The 17,998-nt window shown below is 37.8% G+C and overlaps 4 protein-coding genes across 6 annotated transcripts; all 4 read right to left on the reverse strand.

Annotated features, from left to right (window-relative positions):
* Positions 1-324: 324 nt before the first annotated feature.
* On the reverse strand, positions 325-1,890 carry LOC133299059 (putative cysteine-rich receptor-like protein kinase 9). Its single transcript, XM_061498461.1, has 3 exons — positions 1,058-1,890; positions 850-974; positions 325-749 (listed from the first exon to the last, which is right to left on the reverse strand). Exons 1-3 carry the CDS (start codon positions 1,872-1,874, stop codon positions 660-662), a joined length of 1,032 nt encoding a protein of 343 aa, XP_061354445.1. The 5' UTR covers positions 1,875-1,890; the 3' UTR covers positions 325-659.
* Positions 1,891-3,870: 1,980 nt separating this feature from the next.
* Positions 3,871-7,002, reverse strand: LOC133299056 (cysteine-rich receptor-like protein kinase 10). 3 transcript variants are annotated; one of them, XM_061498458.1, is made up of 7 exons: positions 6,146-7,002; positions 5,846-5,980; positions 5,619-5,740; positions 5,316-5,526; positions 4,861-5,098; positions 4,574-4,724; positions 3,871-4,446 (listed from the first exon to the last, which is right to left on the reverse strand). In XM_061498458.1, the coding sequence occupies exons 1-7, from the start codon at positions 6,978-6,980 to the stop codon at positions 4,117-4,119; spliced, it is 2,022 nt and encodes a 673-aa protein (XP_061354442.1). In that variant the 5' UTR covers positions 6,981-7,002; the 3' UTR covers positions 3,871-4,116. The 3 variants fall into 3 exon arrangements, with proteins under 3 accessions (XP_061354442.1, XP_061354441.1, XP_061354440.1); XM_061498457.1 differs by having other exon boundaries at positions 5,846-5,983; XM_061498456.1 differs by having other exon boundaries at positions 3,872-4,446; positions 5,846-5,986.
* A 631-nt stretch (positions 7,003-7,633) lies between these two features.
* Positions 7,634-10,420, reverse strand: LOC133299183 (cysteine-rich receptor-like protein kinase 10). Its single transcript, XM_061498627.1, has 7 exons — positions 9,640-10,420; positions 9,204-9,257; positions 8,903-9,093; positions 8,619-8,829; positions 8,280-8,517; positions 8,030-8,180; positions 7,634-7,933 (listed from the first exon to the last, which is right to left on the reverse strand). Exons 1-7 carry the CDS (start codon positions 10,418-10,420, stop codon positions 7,634-7,636), a joined length of 1,926 nt encoding a protein of 641 aa, XP_061354611.1.
* A 7,080-nt stretch (positions 10,421-17,500) lies between these two features.
* On the reverse strand, positions 17,501-17,998 carry LOC133299184 (uncharacterized). Its single transcript, XM_061498628.1, has one exon. The coding sequence runs from the start codon at positions 17,996-17,998 to the stop codon at positions 17,501-17,503; it is 498 nt and encodes a 165-aa protein (XP_061354612.1).

Here is a 17,998-nt window from a genome sequence, read left to right on the forward strand (position 1 = left end):
ACAACATTTCCTAGTACTCAAATATCTGGTACTTTTTACTTTGAACCCACTTTTGTACTAAAATTCATCATTAAAGTTCTATAACTCATAACTTACAAACATCTACAACCTTTTCAATAAACAAAAGTACAATCAATTTTGTTATCAAAAAAAAAAAAAAAGTACAATCAATTTAAATTCGAACTTTTAGACATAGTGGGCTGCGGCTGCTACTTCATCAGAAATTTTTGAAATATGTATTTTTCATTATTAAATATATATTGTGAATTATCTGCTTTTAACTTTAAATATATCTTTAATATTATAATTGAAATAATACCCATATGAAATACAAAGTAAAAAAAAAAAATGTTTTACTCAAACTCACTAAGAATTTATGGCTAGTCCTACTCCTATCTCACCACTCGCCACCTATAAGCAGACATTGGCAAGCAACACCAAGTGAACCAGAGCGCTGAGCCCACTAATTCAATGGCAGTATCTTTCTAAGCACAATAATCCAAACATGGATGCATCTGAACATTTCGTTAGAGATTTCCTTAACTCTTGAATCCTAAGTTTTCAAAGCTATTTGGATTAATTACAACCTTCCAAATCAAGCTTATAAAATCAAATAAGTCTCGAATTTTAGTGATACTGTTGTCCCAACTCCAAATAATTTACTTCTGAGCATTCTCATTACCTCGACTATAATTTCTTGAACTCTTTCCTGTATCACTTTCTTCTATATCTTTGGAAAATTCCATTTTCTACAAAAAAAAAAAAAAAAAAAGAGTTAGCATCTTGCATATCAAGCCTAATAAATAATCATTCACAATGATCGAAAGTGTAAGAGCACATCTTAATTACCGATTTCTTCCACAACTGTATCCTTTTTCTTGCCTTCTTTTCCACAAAAGAGCATAAAATGAAAAGCACCACTAAAGCAACAATCGGAATGACAAATGATATAATTATTGAAACATGCTTCCTTCCTGCACCAATATCAGTTGTCAAAAATCAAATTAGTAGTTGGTCCAACCACGAACATAGTACAATCGAATACTTAGAAGGTTACCTGAAGAACGAGATTGAACGACCGGTGATGTAGTATTATAAAAAGGGTAGAGTTCATATCTAATATTGCAACCCGGAAGCAGCACCCTTGCTCCTTGTTTTCCATTGCAGCAATTGGGGATTGATGCTATGGCGCTTCTGAAGCACATGTTGCACTCAAACACTGTCAAATCAGGCGTACACTGCACTAATCCGTAAAGGGTCACTGTGCTCGTGAAGTTCAATTCCTCTGTTGCAAACTTGTCGCTCAGGGAATTCTCAGCTTTAGTTGCCAGAGCATTCAACATGCCAGCCAGCAATTCATTGAACCTGTCCAAATCAGCACGAGATATGTTCTTTGAATTCAACAGGCTCACTGAAGGAACTATGTTGTTGAGATATTGGTTAGAGTAGCGCAACATGCACACGTCGAACCAGATTATTGCTTCTTTCTCACTCGAGCAACGGCGTTTTATCTCTCTGGCTGCGGTGCTCACACATTCATGGCAGGTGCTGGTGAGGATGTCACCCCGGCAGAGAAAGAGGCCGTTGACCATGTTAGGGGCATCACTGCCAACTTTTGTTCTGTAGAAATGGTTGCCTTCACTGGCCTTGGAGGAAAGAGATGATATGAGGTGATTAAGATTTGTTTGAAATGTTGTGTTTGGTTGGTAAGTGATAGATTTTGTACAGTAATGATCACTGTAAATTGGAGCTGCTTCGCTTAGAAAGACTAGAAAGATTAACGCAGACAGAAAAACAGTAGAAATTACAGAGTACTTGGAAGTAGGCATTGGGGTGAACTCTCTTGGTAGACAGGTTTGGAATGGATTGTTCATTTTTGCAACTCACCAATTGTTTTCAGTTTTTGTGTCCTTTTTTTTTTTTTTTTTAATCCTCCTTTAAGACATGATATATGGACATTGAACAAGTGGGTTAGGCATGCTGTAGGGACATTGAACAAACGCACTAACTAAGGTAACTTTCAACCATTTTTATTTCTTAATAATTGGTGGAGCACAAGATTGGGGCAAATGACAGTGCGGCTTTGTGGAAAATAATGATTCAGACTTCCCCTAAAGTCCAGCAAAAACTGAATAAATATCTTTCTTTATCTGTTAGCTAGAGACTGATTGGTAGTCACTAGTTATTTTAGAGTCAACTTTGATGGCTCAAGTGTCGATGTCACTAGAGCAGACCAGTACTCTGCTGTTGCATTGCATGATCAACGAATGTGTGGATTTCCTTCTCGCTATGGAAAGATCTTCGTCCCCTTATCTTCATTGGGAGTACTAACGGAGGATAAACGCCGCTTGCGTGCTTGTTTTTCTTGGGTGGGTATGGAAACTTTTCAAATCCTTCTAGATTCAGGACCAAATAAACTTCTAGTGTCAAAACTACTACTTAATATGGATTGTTTATGTAAGGTGCAGAATCCTTACTATTTACATGGCAAGATGTGTTGCTAATGCAACTTGCAAAGCGATATATTTTGGACGCTAACATAGTTTCAAATACGATGTTTATTGGTTGACAAGATCATAACTTGAAAAATTTTAGAACAAAAAAAAAAATCTTTATCATGATCCCTACTTTTCAATAAAAGAAAGATATATTGGCAGAGTAATCCTTATTAGCGGACAGCGAAATCACACTTCATATTCAAACTTGCTCTCAAATATATACATTTTACATTTTGGGGAGAGATAACAATAAGCTACGAAGCATGGACACTCCAAAAAAACAGGGAGTGTCGTGTCCGACATGCTCTGATACGTTGACATGCTCCAACATACTCTGAACAGTTGCCCACACAACCATCTCATCCTCCTCGAGAGATAGTTTGGAAGATCTGCCACAGTCCAGCTTCAAGGAGGTTGTTCGTGCTACGGTGCTGAGGTGAGCTGTTCGTGAGGAGAAATCCTACAAGGGAAGATTCTACACGAGACTTGCGCACCGAGAGAGAAATCCTACAAGGAAAGATTCTACACGAGACTTGCGCACCGAGAGGTAATTGTGAAACAAGGATGATTCGGTAAGCATACCAATGTACTAGGTCCTAAACCGCTTCCGCATAAATCTAAGATTTCCTACAGCTCCAACATATTCTGAGACAGTGTTCGACACGCGATTGACATTATCGACACGTTGACCATTTTGACACTCGAATTTAACTGTGTTCGACACACGGTCAAATGAAATTTTCTTAAAAATATTATATTTTTATTTTTAAAAAAAAATTAAAATATATTAATAAAGCTGCCACACAATCAGATCAACCCCCCTTTTCCCCTTAAGTAGGTAATAGATCATCTCAGCATCGTCATTGTAATTCCTGTTAAGCTTTTGCTGTGTCTCCTTCTCGCTGATCTCTCTCTAATCTGATCTCTGTCTCTCTTTGATATGATCTCTCATCTAGTTCTTTTTTTTTTTTTTATTAAAGCTTTCACCTTTATAATGTTTGATTGCGTTCGTGATGTTCTTTTATTCTGCAGTGTATTCAGTAAATAATTTTAGATATGATTCCTTTTGTGAAGAAGGTTGCTATGATTCTTGGTATTGGGTGTTGGTGAATTTTTTGCTATTGTTGCCATTGGTTACATTAGATTTGTGTTTTTTTCTCCCTTTATGTAACACTTGGATTCCGAATCTGAACCAATTTTTCTTTATGTGATTTTGGTTTGAAAAGGAAAGTTGGAAAATAACATGTTGATGGATATTATCAAGTTAGTTTCATTTTTTTGTTAAATTATTGAATATTAAATTAAATATACACTATATAAATTAAAAATATTATTTACTAATAAAATATGTCTCAACGTATCAAAATTTATATTTTTTTAGAAATGACATATCGAAATATCATGTTGTGTCGGTGCTAGATAGACAATAAGTCCTCGTAGTCTTAAATACAATATATGGCCTAAATGGCCAGCATATATTATTTCACATTGAAAAATAAGCAACTACAATACATAATATTCCAATATTTCGAAATACGGTCATATTAAACTATGACTCATAACTACACAGGCAAAGATTCTTCATCTATTCAAACCTCCAGTGTTCAAGCAATCAAGCTTATCGAGGATCCATTTCACTAATCGACATCTCATTCACAGAAATTGGTATTGACTTTGTTGTAGATTGATCAAATTGCAGTTCCTTTGGCATGTTTGGATCAGTTCCACTCTGGGGGAAAAATGCAGGCTGCTTAGGTGTTGGTAGAGTAACAGTGTCACTCTCTAGCATAAGAACTATTCTTGCCATTGTAGGTCTGTCAGCTGGGTCTTCTTGGACACAGAGCAAACCAATGTGGATGCTTCTGATAACTTCATTTGGATTACAGGATTCTCTTAATATGGGGTCCATCAGTTCCAAGGGTTTTCCATCCTTCCAAAGTTGCCAAGTCTACATAAAAATTTCATTAAGTATTTGTTAAGGTGTGAGCAGTGAGCACCATATATTTTTCCTTTTCATTAGAAGAACAAGTTTTGGTTGAAATAACCCAAGGAAGCTAAATATTTGCAATACTCACATAGCTCAATAGATCCTCAGCACCGTCTGTTTGATAGAAAGAGCTATTCTTCTTGCCACTAATAATCTCCAGAATGAGGACTCCAAAACTGTATACATCAGACTTAACAGAGAACTCTCCATGCATTGCATACTCTGGAGCCATGTAACCACTGTAACATAGATTGAAAACGCTTTTTAAAATTTGTTTGATTAAAAAAGTGTTTCTGCTTGTTAGATTGTTAGAAACTAAAACCAGCGCTTTCACAAACATGGATGCTCCAAGAAATATATGAAATTTGTACTTACTAAGTCCCTACAATTCTGCTGGTGTTTCCTTGAGTTTGATCAACTCCAAATATTCTTGCCATGCCAAAATCTGAGATTTTCGGAATCATATCTCCATCTAACAATATGTTGCTAGCTTTAAGATCACGATGTATAATTCTAAGCCTAGAATCTTCATGAAGATATTGAATGCCTCGAGCAATCCCTGCAATAATCTTGTACCGTCTTGTCCAATCCAACTCCCTTTGCTTTTCAGGATCTACACATTGAACAAAATATTCAAGTCATACCAAAAATGTCAAATATGATTTCATCTTGGTTATTATTAGGCCAATGAATACTCAATTGCTTTAAAATGCATAGCTTTCTCTAATTTGGTAACATATACACTGAATAGGGCAAAAACTGAAAAAATAGATTCAAAGCAGGTATATGTAAATTGTACACTGAACAGAATTCAGATAAGATGATCCTACCAAAAAGAATATAGTCCAGACTTTTGTTGGGCACATATTCATAAACAAGTATCTTTTCTTCTCCCTGCAAGCAAAATCCCAGAAGCCTCACTAAATTTCTGTGTTGAAGCTTGGCAACCACCACTACTTCATTCTTAAATTCTTCTGCACCTTGCCCGGAGCTTTTGGAGAGTCTCTTGACAGCAATTTCTTGTCCGCTTGGAAGAGTGCCCTGAATTTTCCACACAAAATTAGTACCATACCTTGTAATTTGCTTCTTACAAAGATAAGAAACAAAAGGCACAAACTATCTTAGTACCATACCTTGTAAACCGTACCAAATCCACCTTCACCCAACTTGTTATCTGCAGAGAATTTGTTCGTGGCTGCTTCAATTGTGCCGAAATCGAATTGCAAGGACTCCACATCGGTGATGTCATATGCAGCTAAGAGGCCAAATCAAACGTGTAAGATAAAATTACCAGAGAAGAGTGCGCAACTATGAACAAAAAGAGTTAATATCTTTCCGATTCACTCGCGTGGATCCTTACTCTTTCCTTGTGCAGAATCATTCTTCTTCCTTGCTCTTTTACTTAAGAAACAAATTCCCACGATAAATAGAAGCACAGCTACTACGATTGGAACCACAATTGCAACAATTGTCCCAGCTGAAATCCCACTGCTTCCTCCTCCTACAGTTCCAAAACATAAAAAAAGAAAAGAAAAAAGATTTCTTTTTTTCATTGGAGTGAAGATATTGTAAAATTCCATTCCCCCATATTCTTCTTTTGGAGATGTTAATTATAAGAGTGAAGATATAAGGCGAAAGCAAATATATTTTGAAACTATACCTCCCGAATTTGGAGGAATTGTAGAATTTGGAGAAATTGTAGTATTAGGAGTAATTGTGCGATAGAAAGGGTAGAGCTCATATCTGACATTACAGCTGGGATAGAGAACCCTTCCTCCCTGTTTTCCTTGACAACACCATGGAAGGTCCCCTATCACACCACTGAGACAACTTCTACAATCTTGGGGTGACAAATCTGGTGTGCACTGAGCCATACAATAGAGGGACTGAAACCCAGATATGTTTGCTTTGTTCGTGGCATAATTCTTGACACCAATAGAAAAACTTGCAGCCTCATCAGCAGTTTGGTTTATTGTTTGAAACAGTAAATGCATGAAGCTTTCCTGGTTGGAGATGTTGGCAGTGTTGAGAAGGCCAAGTCGAGGCCTTGTGTCCACAGTGGAGAAGAAAGACCTGTTGGAAAAACGAACCATGCACTCATCGTACCATATCACTGCCCTTTTGGACCGTGAGCACTGTGAGCGCAGTCGCTGCGTTGCGTTCACCACGCATTGCCGACACAACTGAGAGGGCACATCACCCCTGCACATGAAAAGTCCAAACACCGTGTCGGAGGGGGATCTTCCGGCGACGGTGGTGTTGTAGAATTTGGTGGTGCCAGTGGCGTTGGAAGATAAGGAACCGAGAAGGGTCCTCAGGTCCAGTTGGTAGGCACTGTTGCCGGTGGTGTTGGTTGAGCAGTTTTGGTAAAGATACACAGGGGAATCCAATTCCTGTGCTTTACCAGTACCAAGGTTGAGGAAGCTAAGAATGATAAATAGCAACACAAGCTTCAACGAAGCAGCCATGGAGGATATGTTCATAACCAGGTTCATGGGATTGCTGGTTATATTTTGTGCAATCCTATGTCGGTTTTTATGGCCATCATTTGACGGAAGTCAATAAAGTAAGTCAAGCTTCTATTTGTTTGTTTGTTTTATTTTCTCGGTTGAGTTATTTCGATTATAACGTATTGGAAACTCGAAAATGTTTTAAAGAAAGGTTTTGGTTTTATCCTTTAACATGACATAACAAACTTTCCTACCTCACAATATTTTGTGGGGCCCACACTTTTTAAAACAAAAAAATAAATAAAAGATTAAGACACGCAAAACGAATCTCTATAACGTTACACGATCACTTTTCCTACAACATAACTCTTATAAAACCCTTAAACAAAATACAAAAGAAAAGAAAAGAAGAAAAGTCTAACATGTCAGATGGAGAACCGTGAGTTATTAAGATTAAAGTGAACGCGTGTACGGATCTGGATGTCTTCAAGTCTCCGTACTGTTGTTGATATATGTAAAAAAGATACAAAACAAGCTCCTAAAAATTCTATGTACAAGCGGAAAATCTCATGTAACAATTATACATATATGCCTAGAGTATACAAGTATACACAGTTCATAAAACATGCCCCAATTTCTATGCTACTGTACTGTCAATAATACATTGTAGCACCCCTAGGTTGTGACAAAATGTTATATCATCGTGGTAAAATACTAGACAAAATAATCTCATTAATGGAAGGATTTGTTGGCATAGATGGATCGACATGAAGCACCCTACCCAAAGAAAATGCTGGTTGTCTTGGTTGGGGAAGAGCCATTGATTCACTTCCTAGGAGAACCACAACATCTGACATGGTGGGCCTGAGTTCAGGATCTTCCTGCACGCACAGGAGCCCAATGTGCATGCACCTCAGAACTTCGTAGGAAAGACATGATTCCAATAACACAGGATCCACAAATTCCAATTCTTTCCCTTCATTCCACAGCCGCCATGCCTGTCATAGTTTGAATTTAAAAGAATTATATATTTTCTTCCCCTACAATTAAGGATTTACTAACAACTAAATCAACTCTTTGATTAATGAAATTACATATGCCAGCAGTGTCGGGGCAATTTCAGTTATGTAAAAGCCGCTATTTCTTTTACCGCTGATGATTTCGAGCAAGATCACACCAAAGCTGAAGACATCAGATTTAACGGAGAACAAACCCTCCATTGCATACTCTGGAGCCATATATCCACTATTTTGTACATCAGCATCATGTATGGGTTCATTAGTTCAGTTCATGAATATTATGGCAATAACAGAAAATTAAACAAGGGTGAAAATTTTGCCTTACTATGTTCCCACAACTCTTTTCGTGTTTGCTGCATTCTGATTCTCAGAAAATATCCTGGCCATACCAAAATCTGATATTTTAGCAACTAGTTCATGGTCCAACAGCACATTGTTTGGTTTTAGGTCTCTGTGAATGATTTTAAGCCGAGACTCCTCGTGAAGATAAAGTAGGCCTCTGGCTACGCCATTGATAATGCCATAGCATGTCTTCCAATCAAGTTTGGAACGTTTTTCTGGAACTTGAGTAATAAAGAACAAGAGTCAATTGAATGTTATCTTGTGTAAAACCAATCAACGATACATGTGGAAGGTTTATGAAAAAGTAAGAATCTGAACAAACCAAAGATAAATTGATCAAGGCTTTTGTTTGACATGAATTCATATATGAGTAGCTTTTCCTCTCCCTCTAAGACACAGCCCACTAGCCTCACCAAATTCCTATGTTGAAGTTTGGCAATTAGTTTGACCTCATTTTTGAATTCCTCTATTCCTTGCCAAGACTTTCTTGATAATCTTTTAACTGCTATTTCATTACCATCTGGCAGAACACCCTGGCAATTTGAATTCCAAAATCAAACATAATGACAGAACTGCTACTAAAAGAGCTCTAGTGGATTATATTACCTTGTACACCGCACCAAACCCTCCTTGACCCAGCTTATTTGTATCAGAAAAGTCATCAGTAGCGGCCTTAACTGTTGCTAACTTCATGAACAACAGTTCATCTGAACTAATCAAGTCACCTTCTTGTGTAATTTCTACTTTCTTGGGGCTAGCTAACTCTTGTAATAGAGTCATTTCGCTTTTTTCTTCACCTGTTTAATTTTATATTTAAAGACAAAAAATGCAAAGAAATAAAAGAGAACTGAGGGTTGCAGTTCTTATATGGATTTTGTGAAAATGAATTACAATTATAGAAGTTCACCTCTGTCTCTATCCTTTTTTCGCCAGAAGCAAACAGTGCACAGCCCAATAAGAACTGCTAATGTCAAAATTGACCCACATATAGTCAACACAAACATCCAGGGCTTCCATTTCCCTCTTCCTTGTAAATTGAAACAAGCTTCTATCAATTCCTTTTTGACATGATGGATGAAATTAGGATGATGCTACAATCCAAATTCCCTATTCACACCCCTCATTAACTACTTTTAATTTCAATTTTCTTAAAGTTATTATTTATGAAATGTGAATAAACAAATAGGAACAAAATAGATTAAGATTAATCCTGAACAAAAATTAATCTATTAGTCAACTTTGGGGTATTTTTGAAATAGGATTTAAAAGCAAGCAGTGAAACTGAAAAGTATGAATAATTTCTTTGATGTATATATGCAAATTGTCAGATTTAATAACCTTACCTTTCGAAGTTGGGTAAATCAACTGGTATGCTGATGAAGTATTAAAGAACTCAGACGATTCGAACCTCACATTGCAAGTCCTACTAACAATCATCCCTCCTTCCCGGTAGGAACAACATGCAGTAAGGTCCATTAATGCAGAACTCAAACAACTACTACAGTCTGTTTCAGAAATGTCCCTGGTACACTGGACTAGTCCATAAATTGTCTTCGTCCCAGGGATATCAATTTCCCCAGCTGCAAACATGTTCTTAGCAGGATTAAAAGCAGCCTCATATGAGAGATTGTTCATTAAGAAAGTCAAGAATTTATCAAATCCAATAGGATCTGAGACATTCTTCTCCTGATCATTATGCGGTGGATACTTTCCAGTATAAACCATCCTTGATATAAACATCTGAAAGGAGTACCGAACTTGGCAAAGTTCATACCATATCATTGCATCTTCACTGGTGCACCTATTCATTATATCTTGGCTTGCTTTCTCAATGCATTCCTTGCAAACTGTGGAGTTGGTGATGTCCCCTCTGCAGAGTGCTTGTCCATACACTTGGTCTGGCCCTTCTCCTGTAGATGTGTTATAGAAACCTGCCTCTGAAGCGGTGTCGGAGGACAACAACCCCAGAAGAAGCTTGAGGTTATTGTGGAATGAATTGTTGGGAGTGTAAAATGGGAATTCATTCGGACAATAGATAGCAATAAGGTCTGCACCAAAAACGCTGTGGATAGATAACATAAAAATGATGAACAAAAGCATAGCTGAAGATCTATCTTTGTCCATTATCCCAATATCACATCAATCGCCTTTTCGGCCAAAAGACAACAATTATATTGGACCAGGTTAGTTAAGATATTCTGGCTTTTGAAGCATTGATATTCTTAATAATGGAATGGAGATTCACCTCTCTCAACTGGGTTAGAAAGAGCATGGAAATTTCCATTCTTGAAATGGATATTGACTGGAATTAAGTACTGACTATTGATAGTTTTGAGAAATCTTGAGCAGAAAATCACTGGAACCACGAGCTTCACGAGGTACTTGGTTCAATACAACGCTGGTCAACGTTATTATTATTATAATTTTTGTCCTGGTTTCTCCCAAGCTTATTGCTAGTTACTAGTCTTTCTTTTTTGCCATTTGGTATAATATACTTGTCAATGATTTAGGTTTCATCCTTTGATTTCAGTCACAATCTAAAGGCGGCCAAGATTGATGAGGCTGAATCATTAAGAAAGTGGCTTGATTTAAAGAATATCGAGAAGGCATCTCTTGACCTTAGCCATGAAGTCATATAATATATAATAAATTTGTATTTCAATGAAGCCTAGATTTATTATTGTCAAAAAATCATCATAATATTGTACTAATACGTCGTCAGCATCAAAGGATCTAAAGCATTATTAAGTATTAACCTTACTTGTATTATAAGGTAAGCTGAACTATTCTTCCATGATTTTCTTTTTGAGACAGAAATGGTGTTAATTTTTTTGGATCTGATTGCAAGAATAATGCAACTTTAAGATGGAATTGACTAAACAAAATCATAAGAGAAAGCCTTTGGATTTCATTGATCCCAAGGTTGATGCTTAAAACTAGCATACACTGTTAAGTTTAAGCTGATTATTATAACTATTCCTTACAATTTTCTTAGCATTGTTAAATATTCCATTGATGGCAACCCAATGCAATTCATATTCCATTGGCCAGCAACGAACACACTCAAGTCGAAGTTCAGAAGTGAATATTCTTGTTATGGCTGCTTGCGCAGAAACCTTAAAGGAGGCGTTTGATAGAGGACAATAGATATCAATAAGGTCTGCACCAAAAACGCTGTGGGTAGATAACATAAAAATGATGAACAAAAGCATAGCTGAAGGTCTATCTTTGTCCATTATACCAATATCACATCAATCACCTTTTCGGCCAAAAGACAACAATTATATTGGAGCAGGTTAGTTAAGATATTCTGGCTTTTGAAGCATTGATATTCTTAATAATGGAATAGAGATTCACCTCTCACAACTGGGTTAGGAAAAGCATGGAAATTTCCATTCTTTAAATGGTTGATAGTTTTGAGAAATCTTGAGCAGAAAATCACTGGAACCACGAGGTACTTGGTTCAACACAACGCTGGTCAACGTTATTATTATTATAATTTTTGTCCTGGTTTCTCCCAAGCTTATTTACTAGTCTTTCTTTTTTGCCATTTGATATAATATACTTGTCAATAATTTGGGTTTCATCCTTTGATTTCAGTCACAATCTAAGGGCGGCCAAGATTGATGAGGCTGAATCATTAAGAAAGTGGCTTGATTTAAAGAATATCGAGAAGGCATCTCTTGACCTTAACCTTGAAGTCATATAATATATTATAAATTTGTATTTCAATGAAGCCTAGTTTATTATTGTAAAAAAATCATCATAATATTGTACTAATACGTCGTCAGCATAAAAGAATCTAAAGCATTATTAACCTTACTTGTATTATAAAGTAAGCTGAATTATTCTTCCAAGACTTTTTTTTTGAGAGAGAAATGGTGCTAATTTTTTTGGATCTGATTGCAAGAATAATGCAACTTTAAGATGGAATTGACTAAATAAAATCAAAAGAGAAAGCCTTTGGATTTCATTGATCCCAAGGTTGATGCTTAAAACTAGCATAAACTGATAAGTTTAAGCTGATTATTATAACTATTCCTTACAATTTTCTTAGCATTGTTAAATATGATGACCTTAATGGCAACCCAATGCAATTCATATTCCATTGGCCAGCAACGAACACCCTCACGTCGAAGTTCAGAAGTCAATATTCTTGTTATGGCTGTTTGCGCAGAAACTCACCTCATGTGGTTACTTCTTATTACGAGCGCGTGAAGGATATCCTATACAGTTTGCCCCCGTAATCGAACCGATTTGTTAACATTATAAGTAATTAAGCATAACAACTCCAACCTGCGATTTTGATAATTAAAGATTTATTTTGATAAAATCAATATTAGAATTGGATTCAAAATATAATTTTGTATAATATAATACTTTATGAGAAAAAGTATAAAAAGTGATTTTATCGAATAAAATACACTGTTATGAAATTTACCGATAAAATTTAAAAATGAGAAAATTCAATTCAGGCCAAATAAATTATTTTAGGATTAAAAATAGGGAAGAGTGTTTGTCATTTTAAATGACATAAAGTTATGTCATTTTAAGATAGAGAAATACATAAAATAAAATTTTTTTATTTAAAATTTAAATTAAAAAAATTACCCATTTTTTCCCATGATTTATATTTCTTGTCTTTATCTCTTTCCTAAAATGACATAACTTATATCATTTAAAATGATAAACATCAAGCTCTTAAAAATATAATAATTTATAAATATGTAAGATTAAGAGTAAGAAATGTGAATTACGCAAGTAAAAATTCACTTAAATGACTTACTGGGAGAGAGAAAACACAAAATATACACCTACATCTTCTTCTCCCTCTCAGACAGACCCGTGGCGGGCCTTGGTGTGCTTCTAGGGCTAGGAATTCATTTCTTCTACAAGCCATTTCCACACAATGTGCATTTCATAAAAGTTGTAGTGCAACCTCTTATGATAAAAGCCCAAGCCTCCTTTCTTCTTGGGAACCATTGTATCAAGAGATCTTCCTCCCCCAAAGTGACGGTTACTGTTCATCAAGGAAGAAAAAAAGCCATTGTTTGCTTGGTTGAAGGCTTGAAAGGTTGAGATTGTGGGTCTATGAGCCTATTCATGGTGAGTAACTTTAATTTCTATGGTTGAAGTAATTGATTTTATGAATTTGAAATAGATGAGGATTTTGGGTTTTTCATGAAAATTGGAAATGCATGGTGATATGATTATACATTGTGAGGGTTATGTTTCTATATGATATTGGTGTGGTAAATTGTTACCCGATGGATTTAAGAAATCAGATGAGGTTAAGGAGAGAGAAGAAGAGAGAGAAACTGGGGGAAGAAAAGAGAATTTTCACTGAATGCCTCCCATTCTCATTGATTCAACAAGGCATATAACAACCTTAACAACCACATTCTGTTACATAAGTAATAACAAGTAATAAAACTCATATGAAAGAGAAATACAACTCATACAAAAGAGAAAAAGGGCTACAAGGCTATCAGCCTACAACATAGTCATCAAAACGTTTGGGCCTTTGAATAACTCTCTTATTAGCTAATCCATCAGACGGGCCAAGTGGGCCTAAATGGTTGGCAACAATTCCCACCCCATCAAAAACGGGCTCGTCCTCGAGACCGAGTAATTGGGTTTCAGTGGGGCCTATAATAGCCCTAACCTAATTAAAAGGGCCGACCCAGTTCAAATACCCACTTCGTGAGTGTCTGGGGAAGGGAATACTCTAGGCAGTCTTTCCCCTACTTTTTGCAGAGAGGCTGATTCGAACCCGCGACCTGACACACCACGGCAAGCAAGCTTACCGCTGAGCCAAGCCCTAACCTAATTAATTAGCAAATTACATGTAATTAAATAATTAAGCATGTTTTAGTGAGTAAAATTAAGTATAAGGCTTAATTAAATGAATCTGAGTCACTTTGGAGTTAAAAAGTGTACTCAGTGAAAATTAAGGGGTATAAATGGGTGTAGGCAAGAGTACCCAAAATATAAAAATAAAAGCGGAAATATTCCTAGAATAATATTCCAGACTTTTGGGTAAAGTTTGGTAATTAATGGAATCGAATAGATAGACGAACTAATACCCACATGTTACCACTTAACTTATGTTAAGTGATAAAACAAAAAAGGAACCCAAATCCCCCCAAGAAACCCGTCGACCAGCAGAGGAGAAAAGAAAGAAAAGAGGAGAGGGAGAAGAGGGAAGAAGAAGGGGGAAACCATAGAGTGAGCAAACCTTGGCCAAATCAACTCATTCCAAAGCCTAAATCACTCCAAATCTTCTCCTCTTTCATAATCCTAGCTTAGTTTGTAGTGGGGAGCATTGTGGAGTGAGATATCCTCCTCCAAAAATTCGGTCCATTGGAGAAATTGAGGTGTTTGAGAGCTTCAACCTCCATTGGAGCTTGATGAGCCATCAATCCTTGGTTGTGTGACCATTGGTGGTAAGATTCTAACCCTTGAACCTTGTTTTCTTGGAAAATTTCATGATTTAGGGTTTTTAATGAATAGTGTTTTAGGGTTTTATGAAATGTTGATAGATTGGCTATGTTCTAGGCGTATTGGAGCTTAGCGTATGTTATGAGAAATGCTAAGAATGATGATTAATCGGTGAAAATGAGCTTAGATAGTTATATGACTATACTTTGAATATTGCAAGAATATGATACTTGGTTGTGAGTTTTCTTGCAATTATGCTCAATGGTTTGGCTTGGTTGATTGATGATTGTGTCCTTGTGATGTCTAAGATTGAGACATTTGGACCAACCGTGAGTGATCAACCATTGGAGCAAGCTATGGAGCTTGATTAGCTCCTTAGAATAGGTAAGCTCATGCCAAATTGTGATGTAGAGTTGTTGTGGTATTAATGAGTATATATGAATATTCATTGGATGGCATGATTGATACTATGGCACCTTAATGTAGGTGAAATTGCAAATAATAGTTGGAATTAAAGTTGACTAGTTGTGGAACCTGTTGGTGGAGAACATAGGTTGACAGAAGCTTGAGGTAAGCCTTCGGACCTTGGGTGTAATTCCCTTGATTGTTCCACCAAGCCCTGAAAGGGTAGTGGTAGTTATAGTGTATATAAATGTAATGAAATAATGTAATGCTTTGTTATACATATGTGTATGCATTTGGTGTGGCAAAGGATGGTGTTTCCCTATGTTGGTATGTTGCATGACGATGATTAAATCATACTTGGTAGTTTAGCTGGCCAGTAGGACTATTTGCATCTGAGTTTCCTTAGGACAGCTTGAGAGCTCGAGGGATTTCTCCTGGAGATGTTATTGCACTTTGCATAGATATGTATTTACTGCATTATTATTGTTATTGCTATTACACTGATATGGAACTGTGGGGTGGAGAGATTCTCCAAGGACCCCTGGTTTACTGGATATATTCGTATATCTCACCCCGTGTTGTGGGGACCCCCTTTCAGGTAAGGATGCTGCAGGAGCCACCAGTGGTAAATGGCCATACTTGGACTAGTAGTGATGTATGAGGATCCTGTATTTTGATATTATACATGTTGTTTTGTAGCTCACATGTATATGATTGTAATTAATAGACAATTGATAGATGTATGTTCTGCTTATTTGGAATGGACTTAACCTATGCTCATGCCTTTGGTTATCTCTTTGTTGATGGGAGCCAAGGGAGTGATCATAGTGTTTTGTAAGCTAAGTTCCATGAATTGTAATGAACATGATTTGTAGTTGATGATTACTTTAAGTTCAATATATGTATGCTCATTATGTATTGGATTGTTGAGCTGGAAAACTTGATTAGATACCTAGTGCTAAATTGGGAAATGTTGAGAAAACAAAGGTTATGCTACCCAAATTTTAGTATAATCCATGAGGAGAGGTTGGATAAGTGCTAGGGTTAAGTTATAGGCATGAACCATTGAGGCTTGTCATGGGGATGCCCTTTCCCCTAGGTTGGGACTTGAGAAATGAGAGAGAGAGAATTCCCTGGCAGCACGCTCAAGCGCCCAGGAGCGCGCTCAAGCGCCCTGCTGCCCCTGTGAGAGCCAATGCTATCTGCCTCCTCGCGCTGGAGCACCCAAAGTGGGGGCTTAAGTGCCCAGGATTGCGCGCTTGAGCGCCCTGGTTTGCGCTTAAGCGCCCTTCGCTGCGGAAAGATGGGATGCTTACTGTCTCCGCGGGCTTTAGCGCCTAGAGTGGGGGCTTAAGCGCCTAGAGTGGGGGCTTAAGCGCCCAGGGTTGCGCGCTTGAGCGCCCTGGTTCGCGCTTGAGCGCCCTTAGCCACTGAAGGAGGAGATGCTTCTGTCTCTGCGCGCTAAAACGTCCCAAATGGGGGCTTAAGCGCTCAGGATATCGCGCTTAAGCACCCTGGTGCGCGCTTAAGCGCCCATTTACACTGAAAGACCTGTGCTCTCTGCCTCCGTGCGCTTAAGCGCCCAGATGGAGGCTTTAGCGCCCGATAACGCGCGCTTTAGCGCGCGGGGCCTGTGTCCAACACGCACTTATGTTGCTCTAATTTGTCATAACGCGAGCTACAGTGCTCCAAACGAGGCGCGGTTCGAAGCCACGCGTAGCTAATGATTAGAAGAAGACATTTAATAACATTTGGTCTAAGGATATAAGAAGTATGATGTTAAGCTTAGTTGTTTTATTCTGCAACGTAATACGGTTATGATCACGCACTTGGTTATCTTAAGTTCGGCATGTTTTAAAAAGAAAAATTTTAACCGAATTTTAATTGAACCATGTGATTGTAACTGCGCTTAATATCATAAGGCGATGTTAACAAACCGGTTCTAGAACGGGGTGTTATAGGGCCCGCAGCTGGTAGAGTAGTTGAGTGGACAACACCATCAAGTTGGTAAGGTTATGGAATTGTGATATCCAGCGGGTGGGAGTTTGCCGACACAGGGGAACCAATAGGCGTTGTTGGATCAATGAGAGTAGTTGGAATGAGCTGGCCAGCAGTAAAGGGAGTGGTTGGGAGTTGCTGCATAGGTCTATGTGAGTGAAAAGAGTGTTTCAGTTGCCCCACTTGTGTTTTGGTCTGACGAAAAATGCCTCGTTCGTCTCCCTTAGGCGTCTCTTTGGTTGCCAAGGTGGCCCCTGCCGGATGTAATGTTTCTCCTCCCTGTAAAAGGTCAGCCTTGTCTTCCCACGTTGAGTCCTCTGGCCTCAATCCTAGCCATTGCACCAGTAATTGGGGAACCAATCAGCCATTTCTCCAAACTGATCTGCTACCTACTACACCACATGGTGTCAAAGCCATCGGAGAGTCATCGTTGGTTGTGTCTGGAAGATCATGAAGCGTGTAGGTGCGACCCGATTTGAAAGGGCGAAGCATCGAGATGTGAAAAACATCATGAATCATGGCGGAATGAGGTAACTTGAGGCAGTACGCGACTTTCCCAATCTTGTCTAAAACTTCAAACGTGCTATAGTAGCGTAAACTCAGTTTTTGGGAGGAACGACGATGGACTGACACCTGTCTGTACGGTTGCAAACGGAGCAGAACAAGATCTCTGACGGTAACCTTATAGTCCTTTCTACCTTTGTCTGCATGTGCCTTCATTATTTGTTGTGCTCGTCTGAGATTTTCTTTTAATGTCTTCATGATGGTGTTACGCTGGCTGAGTGTGGTATCCACGGCTTCATTGAGAGAGGAGCCGAGGCTGTAAGCTACCAGATCTGGCGGAGGCTTACCGTACAT

Source organism: Gastrolobium bilobum, unplaced genomic scaffold (assembly GCF_033153095.1).
Source record: "Gastrolobium bilobum isolate Gb01-03AN ecotype WA unplaced genomic scaffold, APGP_CSIRO_Gbil_v1 utg500, whole genome shotgun sequence".
Classification (NCBI taxonomy): Eukaryota; Viridiplantae; Streptophyta; class Magnoliopsida; order Fabales; family Fabaceae; genus Gastrolobium; species Gastrolobium bilobum.